This window comes from Seriola aureovittata, chromosome 7, assembly GCF_021018895.1.
Source record: "Seriola aureovittata isolate HTS-2021-v1 ecotype China chromosome 7, ASM2101889v1, whole genome shotgun sequence".
Lineage (NCBI taxonomy): Eukaryota > Metazoa > Chordata > Actinopteri > Carangiformes > Carangidae > Seriola > Seriola aureovittata.
The window spans coordinates 4,827,591-4,845,012 of NC_079370.1; the positions used below are offsets into that span (position 1 = coordinate 4,827,591).

Here is a 17,422-nt window from a genome sequence, read left to right on the forward strand (position 1 = left end):
GTATATATGTTTATATGTGTGTGTGTGTGTGTGTGTGTGTGTGTGTGTGGTTGTGGATACAAAGGAAGCTTGAACAAATACAAATAGAAATGCTAACCAGTGTGAGGAAATGATGAACCGTCATGAGAAAGATGTTTCTGATGTGACTGAGAAATACTGTGATATTCTCCTTTCATTAAGGGCCAAGATGGCTGAAGTGTCCGGCGGTGACAGCGTCCATCTGATTCCCCGTGACACCGTATCTAATTAACATACAATTAATATTGAACACCTTTGTGATGTCTTCGCTCCATCTGGGATTTGTTCTGATCCTTTATTCTTTATCATGTGTCTTCACAGCGTCTGATGAAAAATACATTATCTCCCTCTTGGAGTTTCTCTGTGAATATTGATGCTCTGATGTAAACGACTGATTGTTCATGTGGAGCAGCTGATTGGCTCCTGCTGACACGTTGGTTTATATGAATCAGAAACACTTGGATTGAAACTTCTTCTTCAGTTTTCCTTTGTTATGAACCTGATTTAAAGCTCCAAGTAAAACCTGAGAACCTGATCACCAGCATCGGTGTCGGAGCTCACTGCACTCTGCTTCCAGATGCTGAACATGTGGATCTGAATATGAAGGATAAACTGATGAATCCTCATTCTCTCTGCCACGAGCAGCAGCAGCCGAACATCCATCATTCACGCTTTTATTTTCAATGTCACATTTTATTTTGGCAGTCATTCATCAGTGTGTTTTATCTGTTTAAAAAAGAAATCGCCTGTTTCCTGCCTCCTGTCTCTGATGATGTCATTTCTGAATGTGCTGATTTAATTCAACTTTTTTATTTATTTTTTTATTTTATTAATTTCCTGGAAAATGAAGCTTCTCACAGCAGCAGCAGTTTCTGTTTAATCACAGTCCAATGAACAAGAGCAGATCCAGCTCACGTTGCTCAGGTGACGCCGGCCTCGTTTCCTGTTGGTGTGTGAACCTTTATTTTTTTATTCACGAGTTAATTTCAGCTTTTCACCTTCTCAGTCACAGCTCTGATCTGAGTCTGTGGAAGAACACCAGCATCTTCCTGTTTCTAATCATACTTCATATTTTATATACCACACACATATATATATATATATATATATATGTGTGTGTGTGTGTGTGTGTGTATATATATATATATTATATATATATATATAGTGGCTTCAAGTAAATGTATTTGTAAAGTCACTGCTTTGAGTGACTTACTATTATACATCATAACATCTTATAACTGATGGTTTCATGTGAAAAATTGTCTTGTTAAAGTTGGTCAAGTTCATTTCAGTATCAGAATAAAGAAAGAAAAAGAGACAGAAAGAAAGAAAGAAAATGACCATGAATAGTTTCTACATTCATCCACAATGTGATTAATTATAAAACCTGCAGCAGATATATATATATATAGATATATATATATATATATATATAGATATATATATATATATATCTATATCTATATATAATATATATATATATATATATATATATCTATATATATATATCTATATCTATATCTATATCTATATCTATATATATATCTATATCTATATATATCTATATATATATATATATATATCTATATATATATATATTATATATATATATATATATATATATATATATATATATATATATATGTAAATACACATATATATAGTAATTTTAGTGTAAAATGTAGTGCAGTGAAAGACACTAGTAAGTAAGTACTAAGTAAGTATTAAGTATCAGAAAGTGGAAATAGTCGAAGTATAAATAATGACTCGAAGTAATGATTAAAATGTTCAGTGTTTTTCTATTTTAACAAAACGGTCTTTAATAATGAAATGATCTATTTTCTCCAGTTTCTAATTGCGATATTTATTATTATTATTATTATAATAATATATTTAATAGTTGTTTTGAACAGGTTTTTACTCTGATGAAAGAATGAAGACAACACAAGACGGACTTTAAGCAATACATTATTTATATATAATATATACTTAAAGATTTCTGAAGGAATTAGTATTGAACAATGATATGCTGGGTTACATTCTGATTGAAGCCCTTTTTTTTTTTTAGAAGCATTTAAAACAATTAAAACATCCAAAGAAAAAAAACTAGGAAAAAAAAGAAAAACACCAAACTGCCGCCTTCATTTAAAGAGCGGGAACATTAAAAATCCATGAGACAGGAAGTGAGCAGCTCAGCAACTAAACACAACGACCTCTCTCTCAGCTGTCCCAGGTCGCCTCCTCACTACTGATGATGATGATGATAATGATGATGATGATGATGACGAAGGCGATGAGGGTGCGTCACCTCTGGAGATCAGTGATCAGAGTCCTGGAGCTGCTGTGTGTTCACACCGTGAGAAAGAGAGACACCACGAGTATCTGCTCCATGTTTCTACTGACGCAGTTCATGATGCGTTCAGGGTCCAGCTGAAACGATTAGTTGACCCACTAGTTTGCCAATCATCAGATTGTTTTGATAACAGACTTCCTGCTGCACACCGACTCCAAACCACCAAATTTATTCAAATGTATTTCAGTCCAAGTCGAATTATCATCAGGTCATTTACTGTTTTTCATGCGAGTATAATTTGGACTAATTGCCGTTTTCCCTGCTTTATATGTAAATTGAATCTCTTTGGGTTTTGGACTGTTCATCAGACACTTAAAAGCATCACCGTTTCCTCTGGGCAACTGTTGATCGTTTTCATCGTCAGTTAATGAAGTAATCAATCGTTAGTTGCAGGTTTAGTTCAGTCGATCCTTGTCAACTCGTCAAGTTTGAACATTTATCAGCAGGAAAATTCATCTGAAACAACGACAAGGCTTCAGGTGTCAGAGGTTAAACTGACGGATAAAAGCCTGATAATCAGTCTGATTATAACTTGTGTTCACGTTCAGATGCAGAGGGATTATTTCACTGCAACCAACCAGCAGCATGTGACACCTCGGTCCTGTCGGGGGTCAGCTGACGCAGAAGCTGCAGAAGAGGCTGTAATGACTTAGTGTTTGAAATGAGTCGACTTACAACAACCCGCACGACTGCAAACGTCTCCTCCGCAAACTTTCCCCCGTCTCCGGCTCAGGAAGAAGAAAATTCACATCACGCAGACGCTCCAAACAGCTGTTTACATCAGTGAACGTTTGTTATTTACAGCCTGTTTCTTTTCTCTCCGTGAGTTCATGAGTATTTACCACCTGGTAAATGTCACTTCATCTTCAGACTGGGAGTCGACAGGGATCGACTGAACGCAGCAGGAGACAAACTTATTGTAAAGATAACAGAAAGAAAGTGATGTTTGAAGAAGTTAAATGACTTCGGCTCTGAGGTTGAAGGGTTGAACCTTCTCCTCCTTCTCTGTTTCTGTTTATTAATGTGACCTTATCAGCACCTGTTTTGTCGCCCGGCTATTAAAACAAACAACGAAAATCAAAGCCGTCACCAATACAATGTGTCTGCATGTGTCGCACACTCAATCAAAGCTTTGCCGTTAAAAAGATGAAAATTAAAAACGCTTCGTCAAACTCGCAGCGTGAACACACAAACAGCTGGACGCCGTCATTGAAAAGCCGCCTCTGACTCAGAACGACAGCGGCTTCAGGTTCGGTTTGTGTTTGTCGAGCAGACAAACATCTGGAGGGTTTGTAGTGTTTTCAGCAGAATCACTCAGCTGTGAGGAGACAAACAGTGTGTTCAGAAACCAGGTTACACACACACACACACACACACACACACACACACACACACACACACACACACACACACACACACACACACACACACACAGGAAATGTGTAATCAGATTTCTGCTCTGCCATTAACTTTATTTTGAAAGGATTATTTACTTATTTGAACTGCTTTATTTTGGTTTGTCAGTGTCAGAGCAGAATGAGCCGTTAAGCTTCTCCTCACGATATCAACATGTTTGAAGTCGATGGTGGAAACTAACAAATTTAGAAGCAACATGCAGTTGTTTTAAAATCTCGCCTGGTTTTGTCTGGTTTATCCAGCTGCTGCCTGCAGATATTGTCCTGTGCAAACATGTAAATCAGGTTGACATGATGTTTGAGAGATCAGCTGACTGTAACCTGGTTACTAAAGCGCATGTAAACACACTGAATCTGGAGGAGCAGAGTTCAAGCCTCCGACCCTGCTGAAATATCTTCGACCCCTCCAGCTGCTGCTGCTGACCTCTGACCTCCCTGAGGAAGCGGCACGGTTCAAATACATATGTGGTTAAACACAGATGTTTCCGCTGAGCTCAGGATTCTACCTGATGCTGAATTTCCACCTGTTCTGTTAAAATGGTGCTCTGTGTGAAAAGGGAGTGGGAGGAGGAGGAGGAGGATGAGGAGGAGGAGAGCTGAGCACAGCGTCATTTCAGAATTGATCAGAACTGTACAACAAAAAGAAAAAAACCAAAAACATAACAACCCATAACAAATCTGTACAAATGTACAAAAAAAAAAAAAAAAAAAATCAACAGGATTAAAAGATTCATTTTAACACATCCGTGGATCCGACAGTACGAAGTCACGACTCGACCTCGATCAGAGTCCATGTGCCGACTTTGTTGAGTGCAATCCACAGCAAACCTGAGGCCGGGCTCCGTGCCGCCGCCGCCGTCAGCACCTCGGCCACAGTGAGTATAAAGGACAGCTGGTTAGTGATCAATACTCTGTTAATTTCTCCAATCACTTATGTTGCTTTTATTGCAGTAACATGAACATTAACAGCAACGTAAATCTAAAGAAATAAAAAGACATTAAAAAAAAAAAAAAGATCCCTTTCTGCTGCAGTTCAGACTCGTCACTACAACCTCGTCAAAAATGCTAATAATGCTAATTAGCGACTGTGTGGAGTGATAATGCCCCGACTGGTTAAAGTCAAGATAACACTCACACACACGTCGTCCCTGTTTCATCTCAGGTAAAGAAGCAGTAAAAAAAAAATTTCCTCACTTCCTGTTTCCACTAAAATTCTCCTCTGAAGAGTTTCGTTCCAAAATAAAAATAAAATAAAATAAACACACACACCTCCACGCTAACCTGAGCTGCAGTCATTAGATCGCCAGATAAAAAGAGAAACCTGAACACAGGCTCCATCACAGCTCGACTCTCTCCACCCGCCTGGAAAAACACATTCTTCCACTGAGCCGACGACGACGATGATGATGATGATGATGATGATGATGGGGACACACAAGGTCCTCGTCATCCTCATCCTCATCCTCATCCTCATCATCATCACAGCCGACTGAGAGTGCGCTTCAGATCCAGCCGGGTGCGACAGGGCCGTCTGCACTGAAGGAGTTTCTCTCTGCGGTGCGACGGAACAGATTTACTTCAGATCTAATCAACGCCTCCGTCTGCACCGAGTCCAGAGCTGTGACCCAAATCACCTCCGTACCAACTAGATAACACACAATTACTCACTCAGTGTCCAGAGGAAATCCAATGGAAACAATTTTGATTTTGTGCCACAAAACCCCCCCCCCCCCCAAAAAAAAACAAAAACTGTGGGAGTTTTTGAGGCCGTATAAAAAGCACGACAGGAAGTAAAGTGCACTATATAGTGATTAGGGAGTGATTTGAGACACAGCCGTGATATTAAAAGCAACACACAGTCATTGTAGATGTCATTTGACGACTGCTGTCGAGCTCTGCTGTGTAGGAGCGGCGTGTTTCTGTGCGTCCATGTTGAGACGGCGGTGTGTAAGGACGATCTGGGTTAAGCCAAGACGTCGCGAGTGTGTGTTTCCCTTTAATTCTTTTTTTGTATTTGAAAGTGTCTCTCCAGGAAATACAGGAGGGAGGGGAGGGGGGGGGGGGGGGGGGGGCGCTCAGGGCTCATTACGCCCATGTGTTTTGCGCTCGGCCATCGGGGTCGACAGTCCCAGTAGTTTCCATGTCCTACACCTGGTCTGAGACACTAGGAAACCTGAGTGCAGCTGTGAAGACGTCTGGAGACCACGAGGAAAGTCCAGGGTGACGACTTGAAATGAAAAATAACGAATAATTTCTACTCTATTAAAAGTTTCTGGCTGCTATGGTTATCCATGCTGACTTTTAAGACTGTAACCACATTTTTGGAACGGCAGTAATGTAGGTCAGGTGGTTTTTTTCTCTCTCTCTCTCTCTGAGTGTGAGATGAGTCACTCCTGCCTGTGGTTGTTTAAAAAGGAACCAAACTCTTCAGAGGAGTCAGTGGGAAGAGAAACTCCTAAACCTGATGACATGAACATCTGTGAGACAAGCTGCAGCTGGATCCTGCAGGTAGCTCATCAGAGGCCTCTTTCGATTCCCGGTTTTTCAGCGGCTGATCACATGATCCGGGTCACGCTCGCCCACACACACACACACACACACACACACACACACACACACACACACACACACACACACACACACACACACACACACACACACACACACACACACACACACACACACACACACACACACACACAAATGTCACATGATCAGTAGACTGTGCTTTTTCAAAAGGAAAGTTGTGGTAGTGAAAAAAAAAAGGAAGGAAGGAAGAGAGGACACAAGGAAGGAAGGAGGGAAGGAGGTTAAACGACTCTGCGTTTGTTTCGCAACACGGCGCGACCCTCTGACCTGAGCACAGGGAGGAGTCAGCGACGCCGACTTCCTGGTTCAGTCCAGTATATCCACTTCAGCTTAAGGAGGAATTACACAGACTGTGATGCAACAGCACGATCGCGCGATTGCTAAAGAAAACACAACGCAGGCCCCAACGCTTCCACTCATTATCAATGATTCATTATTGCATTTCATTCATTTACTCGACACAATCACCCTCACTGCTGCTCTCTACTCTAGATTATATTCATATCACCTCTCTGCTCACGTCCAGCCTCAAACTCCTCATCCACCCAACGACATCGAAGCCCGTTCCCACTGCAGGAAGTTAACGACCTGTAACTGTTCTGCTTTTGTTTCCACCGGTTTCTGAGTTGGTGTTGCAACGCGGCAAACACTGAGATTAACAGAGCAGGACTTGTGTTTTTAGCTGGTCTCTCTGCAAAAAGAGTCCATGACTGTGAACTGACCGATTGTTGAGGTGCACACGTTACTGTTTTAACTACAGCTCCTTGTAATGTTTTTGTAGTGTTGGTATATTAGTACTGCACCTGTCATGATGGAGGCAGCCTGTTGGTGTTTATATGGGTGTAGTACCATACTTGTACAGTGTGCATTACTTCTATTTCTTTTATACTTTCATGTGCAAACTTAACTTTATCCCCTCCTGATCTCTATTTCTAACTGGAGCTGCATCAAACTGGCTCGACATAAAAGGTCCATACAACACATTGTTGACCTTTGGAAAATATGTGCGCTGGCTCCTCTATGAGGTCCAGTCACCCATAAAGGTCGGCAGAGATGTTTACATGTTTACATATCGACTTTGGCAGCAAACTCTACGTTACTGCATTTGATTTTCAGTCTGTTCTGCACAAGATTCTTCGGCTTCACCTCCCTGATTTCACATTACAAAGCAGAAAAAGTCAGACCTGCATATCCAGTGGAAACAAGACAGGAACTAGAACCAGGTTCTATTCATTGGAGGCTCCAGATTACAGGTTGTTAAATTCCTGTAGTGGCGAAAAAAACAAAAAAACTAAACACCTTTTAGCAGCTCAATCTCAAAGCCAGCACCAGGTCTTCAACAACTCACATTATTATTCAGTACCAGTGATTGACGCCTGGTTTAAGTGTAGTTTCTGGTTTTCTGTAGTTTCTGGAAGAAGAGGAAACGGTTGGTAATATCCCTGCTCTCCCTCTTGCTGCACGCTCACGCATTAAAAAAAAAAAAAACAACCCAAAAACAAACAATATCTCCATCCTGTGTAATGTGCTTCAGAGCCAACCTTTCATGAAACGCCTGTTTCTGCAGCCTGGATTCATTAACAAACAACCTTATTACTGGAGGCTGACCTCAATTTTTTTTTTTTTTTTTTTTTTAAAATAAGGCACTACGTGACATTATAGGCAGAAGGTAGAGTTAGTTGTTTTGTTTTTTTTTTTGGGAGGGGGGGCAGCCACTGAGAGACAAACACACTCGCTGTGAGACGAGCTTTTGCTGATTTGTCAGAAGCAACTAGATTAAGTCGACTAGAAAAGCGCAAAATCTAAATTTTGTTATTTAGAAAAGGGATCTTTGCTTCAGCTTTTACATTTTGCTGGAAAATCGAGCAGAAAAAAAAAAACCCAAAACAAAACTAAACACCAAACTTGTGTGAGAAAAAAAGCCCCACGTTTGGTAGAAAAACCTGAAGGATAGAGGAGATAAAAAGGTTAGAGCCCAAACATTTGCTTTTTCCCTGCAGAAATTAAGAGCAGTCACCTCGTGTAGTTCATGGACAGTAAATTAAAAATAATGAGAATAAATGAGTCTTGGGGGGGGAAATCGACGAGGATGAAATTAACTTAAGAGGAGGAGAGGGGGGAGGGAAGCTTCTCATTAGCACCATTGTGTTCTGTAGTGACTAATTGCTGCCTAATTAAGAGTCAAGAGAGGAGGGCGGACTGAGCAGAGTGGAGGCGATGAGCAGACTTTTCCCTCACAGTTCTGCCGGTCACCTGTTCATTCCACATTTCATTGATTAATCACCGTGTTTATCCCTGCTGGAATCAGAGGAGGAAATAAAATTATTTGGTTTGTAGACGAGACTCCGGCTGAATTCATGAATTAATCCTTGAGCGCGATTCGACGATCACGGAGGAGAAAGAAACGAGGAAGAATCAGAGCGGTTTCCTCCTCGGCGAGGGGACGGGACAGGCCGCCGGGAGGAACGGTTCGTTCCTCAGTCACTGCTGTCGTCTTCGTCCTCGTCGTCCGACAGGTTGTTGAACTTTGACCCCGGCCGGCTGATGGAGTCTGACCGCGGCGCGAGGCTCCCCGACGTCAGCTGCACGTAGCAGTATTCGCAGACTCGGACGGGTTTAGACGACTGGCTGGGCAGGAGGTACTTCTTCTCCGAGCACGGCCCGCACACCACGAAGCCGCACTTCCTGCAGTGGTGGCGGCGGCTCACAGGTGTGAACTTCACCTTCTGGCAGCGCATGCACACCGCCGCCTCTGAGTCGGGCACCCAGACGGCGGCGTGCTCTCCGGTCGGAGCCTTGCCGCTTTTCTGTAGCAAGTCTCCCACACATTTCCCTATGTGGTTCATCCACTCCGACTTCTCGGTGGCGGTGGCGGCGTAGACGGCGAAGGACTTGGTGGGCGTCTTGATGAGCCAGCCGTTGCGCAGGTCGCCCTCGTCCGGCACCGTGTCGATGGTGACGCTCTCCAGCGGGATGATGTGCTGCTTGTTGTACTTCTTCTTCTGAATGACGATGTTGCCGTAGACCAGGATGTCGTTGAAGAGGAAGAACTGCCGCGCCTTCGGCTTCTTGCGGCAGAGTTTGGTGAGGACGCCCTCGCCGATCAGCACGCGGCCCGGGATGGCCAGCGGCTGGCCCGCCGCCCCAAAGCAGCCCTCCACCACCGCGATCCGCTTGGAGTTGGCCTCGCTGTTCGCAAGCCGGTCCACCATCTTCACCTCACCTGAAGCAAAGAAGAGAGAGAGAGGGACAGAGGTTTAATCATCGTCTCTCAGACTTTCTGTGAATGATCCTCCGTCCCAAACAATTTAATTTAATTTAATTCTCATCAACCATTAATGACACCGGAGAAACTCGTCAGTGTGACAGTTAAATAACATTATGTGGAACATGAACTGGATGTTTCTTCATCATGAATCCGACTCCGTGGACACGATATCTCAGTAACGCCTTGCAGGAACGAGGTCAAACTGATTCGATTTTGGTTGCTCAAGGCTAAAGGTCAAAGGTCAAAGTCACGATGACCTCACAAAACATGATTTTCGCCCTGTGTATGCGATATCTTCAGAAGGGAATCCCTTCAAATTTTGGCACAGACGTTCCCATGAACACCAATCACTCAAGACTTCATGCAGCAATTATGACAAAATTTCACACAAATGGTTCATATTTTCTCTGACTCTGGATAAACAGGGATGTAACCTGGAACTAGTCTGAGTGGCGGAGGGATACGACCACGAGGAGGCGATTTCTAGTTTCATGTGTAGCGGCTCAAAGCCCGTCCAGTTTGAGACAGTGTTCAACTGTAATTCATTCATTCATTTCATAATTCAGCTTTAAAATGCAAAAGAGGTGAGAGAGAAACATTTCTTTGTGAGAGGTGTATTTTACATATTTCACACAGCCGTTGATAATTAACCAGGTTATTGAGCAAAGCAGGATTCTCCGGTCTCAGCTAAATACTTTAAATCTAAACACAAGGGGAAGAAAATGAGTCACAGTCCTATTCACTGCTGAGTGTTATATCCTGGGAATAAAAACAAATAAAACCGATCAATGAAACTCGTTTAGCTGCACCCCTTTCCCCGCCTCTTCCCACAACATCTTGGTTGCACCGTCTGGATTTGTTCTTTCCCATGATGCATCTCTTCTCTCACCAGAAACTACCACAGCTGTCCGAGGTCAGTGATAGTCTCATTTTTAAATGTAAAAACCCCCGTCATGTCATGTGCTGTCTGGGCGCCACATGATCTGATTTTACAGAACACATCTGCGCGGTTCAGACCGATCACATTGATTAATAAACGTCTGATCTTTATCACATGTAGCTTCATATTCAACTGAAACTAAATGAGTTTAACAGAATTTCTTATTTCTCTTGTCATTTGGGACCAAAGAGAAAATGAATACCTTTCACAGATTATGATATTATAATATATATTGCGACATGATTCACAGCCGTTTCTCCAACTAAAATCTAAATCAATCTCCTGGATTTTCTTTGACATTCAAAGTTGGATGGCAAATAATTTCCTCCAGCTTAACAGGAACAGAACTGAAGTAAATTATCTTTGGTCCTATCTTTAGTAACTGATTATTTTATGAACTCATACGATGATTAAACTTCACAGGTGCACTTAAATCAAGAAATTAATTATTAAGCTGTATAATTAGGGCTGCAACTAGTAATCATTTCATTATCAAATAAATGGCTCATTATTTTTTGTCAATTAATCAATTCATTGTGTAGTGTATAAAATGTCAGAAAATAAAGAAAAATCTTGAAAAGGGAACAAAGGTGATGTTTTTTTTATAAAGTCCAATCCAACCAAAAGATTTCTATTGAAAATGTTGTAAACCAAAGAAAAACAGCTTGAAAAACAACTTAAACTGTTGATCTTTATCAATAAACAGCATGACACTGTGATGATGTGGTGGATTTTTCTTATTTAAACTTGATAATAATAATGTCATTTGAAAAATATCCGCTGCAGTCTGACTTCCTGCCACGACGCCATCCCCTGGAGTGAAATGTCAACAAGACAACATGGCTGCCACTTCCAATATTACTACAACTCATTTACAGTTTTCACAAGTTCAGTACACGACAGTACTGATCATTTCCCTCAGATGAACAGCATCAGAACTGAAGTAAATTATCTTCGGTCCGTCCGAGTCCAGAAAGTCACATGCTGGGTGTTGTCTTCGGTTCTGATCTCTGTCGCTGTTTTATCAGTTAAGACCCATTTTCAAACTATTTCATCCCCGTGTATTTATCCCTTCCCCAGTCTCCATTAACCCGCCTGCAGATGGTCCTGATTGCTTTCAGGGCTCTTAATGGTCCGTCCCCGTCTTCCATCACAGACCTTATTCACTGGCACTCAGCTCCAAGGTCTTAGATCCGACAACAAATCTTTCTCGTCTGTCCCATGGTCACGACTACGACTAAAAAGGTTACGGAGCTTTTGCAGTTGCTGCCTCATGATTGTGGAGCCATTTACTGTTAAGATATTGGATGTGCTGCCTCCATCTCTGTTTTTAAATCTAAAAACACATTTCATTCTCTGGCCTTTTTGGGCCACACTTTTCTATTCTGTATCTGTCCCCTGCAGTTTATTGTTGTTGTTGATGGATTTCTCTCTTGTTGTGTCTGACCAACAGTGAATTTTTTGACATTTTATAAAAGAAAACGATTCACTCATTAATTGAGAAAATAATCAGAACTTTACTCAATAGTGGAAATATGAAAATAATTGTTACTTGTGGCCGTAGACAAAGTATTATTTGTGCATGCAACAGGATATTCTCTGTATCTTTTCTTAGAAACAGCTAATGAGTAGCGGTCCAAACATTTCTTACTCCAACCTGAACTACAGATTTAAAAGCTAATTGAAAGAACAGCTCTGGAGGGAAAAAAAAAAAACAAAACAAAAAAACTGACCACACAAACAACATGTGCATGTGGAGAATCAACAGTTTCCCTCAGTGTTAATTTGGACTGCAAGGTCGGTACATCTCAGATTCCTCAACATTCACCAGGCTTTTATAAACTGGCGCGTGGAATCTGAAAATAAAGGTTTCAGTCTCAAAGACTCCAGAGAGAGAGCGAGGGAGAGAGTGGGAGAGAGCAAGCACCAGCTCTGCCACGACCCAGATGCCCCACCTCCCCTTCGGCTTTTCTTACAGCATGACAGTGGAGGTCAAAGTTCACTGACGATATAGATGGAAGGGTGCTGGGGGTCTCTGGCGAGCCTCGAGGCTCAAGCGCAGAGCCGTGACCTCAGAGAGATGCTCAGATCACGTCCACTGCGAAATGCATAAACCGAGATCAGAGAGAACACAAGTCAGATGAGTTTCTATCTCTTGACTTGTGAATATGTTTCACAGCGTTGTTCTGCGTTCCTGATGCTTTCTGTTTTCTTGTCTAATGGACGCTGCTGTTGTTTTCAAACTTAAATGGAGTGGGCCTCGAAATACTGCAGACTAACTAACATAGCACCACCAGGAGCAGGAAACATCAGCGCAGTCAAAGCAACAGCTGAACACTGTCAGTTTAAAAGAGGTTCTGTTTATTATAGGACTGTTCTACTGGATTGCAGCAGTGTACAGTCAGTACTTTATGTGTTCAGTTATTTATTTCCACTTGACATGTTATTGTCATTCTCACTAGAATATTACAGGTTTTGTTTTGCACCATTGTTGATTGTTTTTTCTTTGCACTGATGTTGTTTCTTCATGTCATTGTTTTTTTTTTTTTTTTATTGAATTGAAGTGAATAACAGAAGATTTAAAAACAGTTTTAGTGGGTTTACTTATAATGATTCATGAAATGACAATGTGAAAACAGTCTGTGGGAGTGATGAACCTGCAGAGAATCATCAGCTGAATCAGCTCCACTCGGCTTTGCAGAGCTTTATAGTGAATATCAGCTCATTGTTTATCCGTCTGGATGGTCAGTACTTTGCTGTTCTGGTTCAGTCTCTCTGCTCATAGCCAACAGCTGTTTACAAGAGAAACATCTGTAAAAAGACACTATCCTCTACCTTCTCAAAACACCAGCTGGAGAACCAGGCTGAGAAGTTGTGGCAAGTTTTTTCTCACAATAAACAAGTTACTGTTGTGACTTTCATCTACGAGCACTTGTTTGTTTGTCAGTGGGTGGACTGCACTTACACAAAGAAGAGTGTAGGTGTGACTACCCTTTTGGTTTGCTGCCCCTTTTTTTTCTTTTTTAAAAACCACAGAGCTAGAAACGATGCTAATTAACCAGGATGCCAGTGCAGCCTGGGCCGGGCTCCCCAGTGATCTGCACACTAATGACCCCGAGAGTGAGCCGCTGCTGCTGAAAGCCCTGGAGAGGACAGGGGGGCTCACTGACATGTCAGCCCTGTTAGCGAGGGCTCGCTGCCCACTGCTGAGGGAACTGGGCGACCAGCTCCCATCAGCAGACAGACGAGGGGTCTGGGGAGAGAGAGAGAGAGAGAGAGAGAGAGAGAGAGAGAGAGAGAGAGAGAGAGAGAGAGAGAGAGAGAGAGAGAGAGAGGAGCGGCATGAATACAGGCTGGAGGCTCCCGACCCAGTAATCAAAACGAGAGAGAGAGAGAGGGACGAGACAGACTGAAAATACAAGAGGAGAAACACAATGAGCTTTCTTCAACGTGCAGCGACGAATGAGAGCGATGAGCTTCATGAGCGAACAGAGGACGACTGGGAGGAAGAAAAGAACAAAGGCAAAATTACGGCTGCACAGTTAATCCAAACATAAATCGCAATATGTGCCAAGTGCAATTTCCAACAACATTGTTAGTACCATAAGTGTTGTGGTGCCTCGGCCTACGAATCATATTCTCCAGACGTAAAGGGAACATGTTTGTTTGGTACAAGACCAACAACAATTACATCATCATCATTTTAATATTTTTTTCAGTGAAAATGGAAAACAACTATTCCAACTGAAACCTGCCAAAAAATAATCGCAATATGATTTTTTTTTTTTGCATATCGTTAGCATCCTGGATAATCCAATACATCCAATTAATTAATTAAATAGCATTTTATTATCTCATTCTATGGTCAAACTTCACAAGTGCACTTTGTAGATCAAAACCCAACAGCTGATCAGGTGCAGATTATGGCTAATAGCAACAACTTCTAATTTGTTATTAAGCTATGTAATAGGGGCTGCAATTAACAATCATTTTCATTATCAATTCAGTCTGCAAAATGTCAGAAAATAATGAAAAGTCCAGAACCCAACGATTTCAATTTAAAATGCTGTAAATCAAAAGGAAAACGGTTTGAAAAGCAACTTAAACTGTTGATCTATATCAATATATAGATATGGTGGATTTTTCTCACTTAAACTTGATAATGTCAAAATATCAGCTGCCATTTGACTTCCTGCCTCGACACCTCATTCAGTACGTGTGAACTATGACTAACGGCTTGCAGTTTCACATGATTGTTTGCCCTTTTTTGCTCAGACCATTGAATTCTACTGAAAAGAAGAAGAAATTTCAGGGACGGAGGAGATAGAGTCTGCTGACACAAGGCTGTGTGAGAGGACCGATTTTCCAACCTCACAGACGTTAAACAGCACCTGCCAAGGTAAACTCGAGACTCTAGATACATTTTCTGTTTAATAATAAGAGCTGGTCATAACTTTTGCCGCCCAATTTGCAGGAAAGCGGATGGTGCTTGTTGTTATGGATACTAAGGATTTTAAGGAGAACTTGCAGCACCATATAACGATAACTAGTAAAGATATAATTAATTTGATAAACGCAACCTGGATGTAATCTTTACACCTGGGCGTACAGGTAAATGTTCTCAGTGAGTGTCTGATAGTGGAGAAGAACTTTACTATCTATACGTATTAGGTTGTCAGAAGGTTTCAGTTTCCCACCTTGGGGACAGACTGGGTTTGTCAGCCAGCTGGAGAGTGGCAGACTGGACCTCTTTGTGCCAGTATCACCCTCTGTGGAGCTAACACAGCTAACACAGCTAACACAGCTAACACAGCTAACACAGCTGCTGTGACACCTGAAACACATCCGTCATCCAGCTGTTGCCTCCTGGACTGACAGATGTAGCCTCAACTGAGCCAGGTCAGGTCAAAAACAATTTCACACACTTTAACATCAGATTAGTCTTGGACAGGTTGCCATGGTTAAAGGCTTGAAGCACTGTAGATAAAAGAAACAGGAAGGTCTTTTGCATCATTTAAAATATTTAATTAAAATAAAAAAAGTTCTCCAGTTTAATCTTAGTTTAGTTGTGTTTTACAGTAATTGTTGATTTCCAGTAGTTTCCCTGAAACACTTGCCTCATTAAAAAGTATTTATTCATTATCCTTTTGTTATTGAAAACTTTACTCCTCGTAAAGTTTAATTGTTGTTATTTCTGCATGTTCAGCCGGAGATACCTGTCCAAAATGGCAGCGTAAAGAAGATTATAGAAATAAATTTACTGGAATTATTTAATTGGAAGTGTACCAATTAAACACCATCTATTTTACATATATGTGCTGCCAAATGAAAGAGTTCTATCCAGGAAATGATCAAAAAATTACCAGAAATTTACACATCAGTAAAGTATATAACTATAATTATGATTATCTATAATTTTTTGATTTATCAGGTACTTATTTAGTCTATAATATGTCAGAAAATAGTAGAAAAGTTCAAGGTAACATCTTAAAATGACTTACTTTCTTCAGCTTACAGTCCTAAACGCAAATCTATTCAATGTACAATGATATGAAACAGACAAAAGAAGCTGGAATGAGGCAATATGGATTGAAAAATGACATCATTCATCAATATAAAAAGTGCTTTTGATCAATATATCTATGAACTGACTGTTGATTTCAGCTCCAGTCACAAGGTGCTTTATAAAAGTACCTTGGATTGTTCAGGTAATGTCAGGATTAGACTTTAATTCCTCTCTGCGAGCTGTTCTCAACGAGATCATTGATTCGCTTCAACAAATCTCATGGATTTACATTTCCATACTCTAAATATTCAGCTGCTTTAATTCCGCTACAAGTGGCACAACACAAACACTCTGACTCCATCCTGTACAGATGATAAGCAGGTGCTGCTGGGTAAAGATCACACAGAGAAAAGGGCAGAAAAAATGAAAAGGCTATTTCTGTACACAGGTAGTTTTGGAAATGCTCAGCTGGAGTTTGGTCATGTTGAATGTCAATGTGATCCAGGCCTCTGGTTCTGCTACCTTGGGTTCCAGGAACAGCAGTGGCTCTAGATAAGCCCAATGATTAATTAATTAGGACCGATGCCCTCTCTCTCAGCTTACAAAAAGGTGCAGCCATTTACTGCCAGGACTGAATCAGATTAAAGCTTCCCCAAAAAGCAAGGAAATCCTCTGGTAATAAAGTACTTTATTCTCTTGCCCTACAACAGGTAGGGCAAGGATTTCAGACAACAGGGGGCACAGGGCACAAGAAGGCTTTTGTCTGAGGCGACGAAATACCGAATGCCCTGTACAGCAAGTCAAAAAGAAAAAAACAAACAAACATTAACCTGACTCAGTAAAAGCTGGTTCCACCTTTGTGACTCTATTCCTTCAGGTGCAAAGCTTTTGTGAAGATAAATTCATTTCCCATAAGCAACTGGACAAAAAAAACGAAGCTGGTTTTTTCAGATACTGGGACAAAATGTTTCTCCAAGAATCATTTGGCTGCAGATTCTAGGAAACCGCAACCAAGAGGCATTAAAGCGCCGTGCAGACTTTTTCTTGTACTGTAAAGTGGGGGATTTATAGTCGCACATGGAGGGGTTACGGTGTTGTCTCAGAACCTACACACACAGCTGAGCAATAAGCTGAATTTATAGTCCACATCAGGGGTTAATACGCAGGGACCTGTGGTGTAGGTTTTGATTTATAGCCTAGTGTTGGATTTCACCAGTTGGCATCACCTCTGTTAGAAAACATGTGTTGTATATGATCAGGCTGTGTCGAGCTTCACATTCCCCACAGTATCTGTGTTTACACTCTTACATTTACTTTGTGATACAGGGAATAA

General features: G+C 41.4%; 1 protein-coding gene across 1 annotated transcript in view; it reads right to left on the minus strand.

Annotated features, from left to right (window-relative positions):
- Window positions 1-1,970: 1,970 nt before the first annotated feature.
- Window positions 1,971-17,422, minus strand: part of plekhf2 (pleckstrin homology domain containing, family F (with FYVE domain) member 2) — a 32,555-nt gene continuing 17,103 nt past the window's right edge. Inside the window, exon 2 of the mRNA XM_056380870.1 lies at window positions 1,971-9,598. Within this exon, the coding sequence (XP_056236845.1) occupies window positions 8,853-9,587 (735 nt within the window). The 5' untranslated portion in view covers window positions 9,588-9,598 and the 3' untranslated portion in view covers window positions 1,971-8,852. The remainder of the gene's footprint in view (window positions 9,599-17,422) is intronic.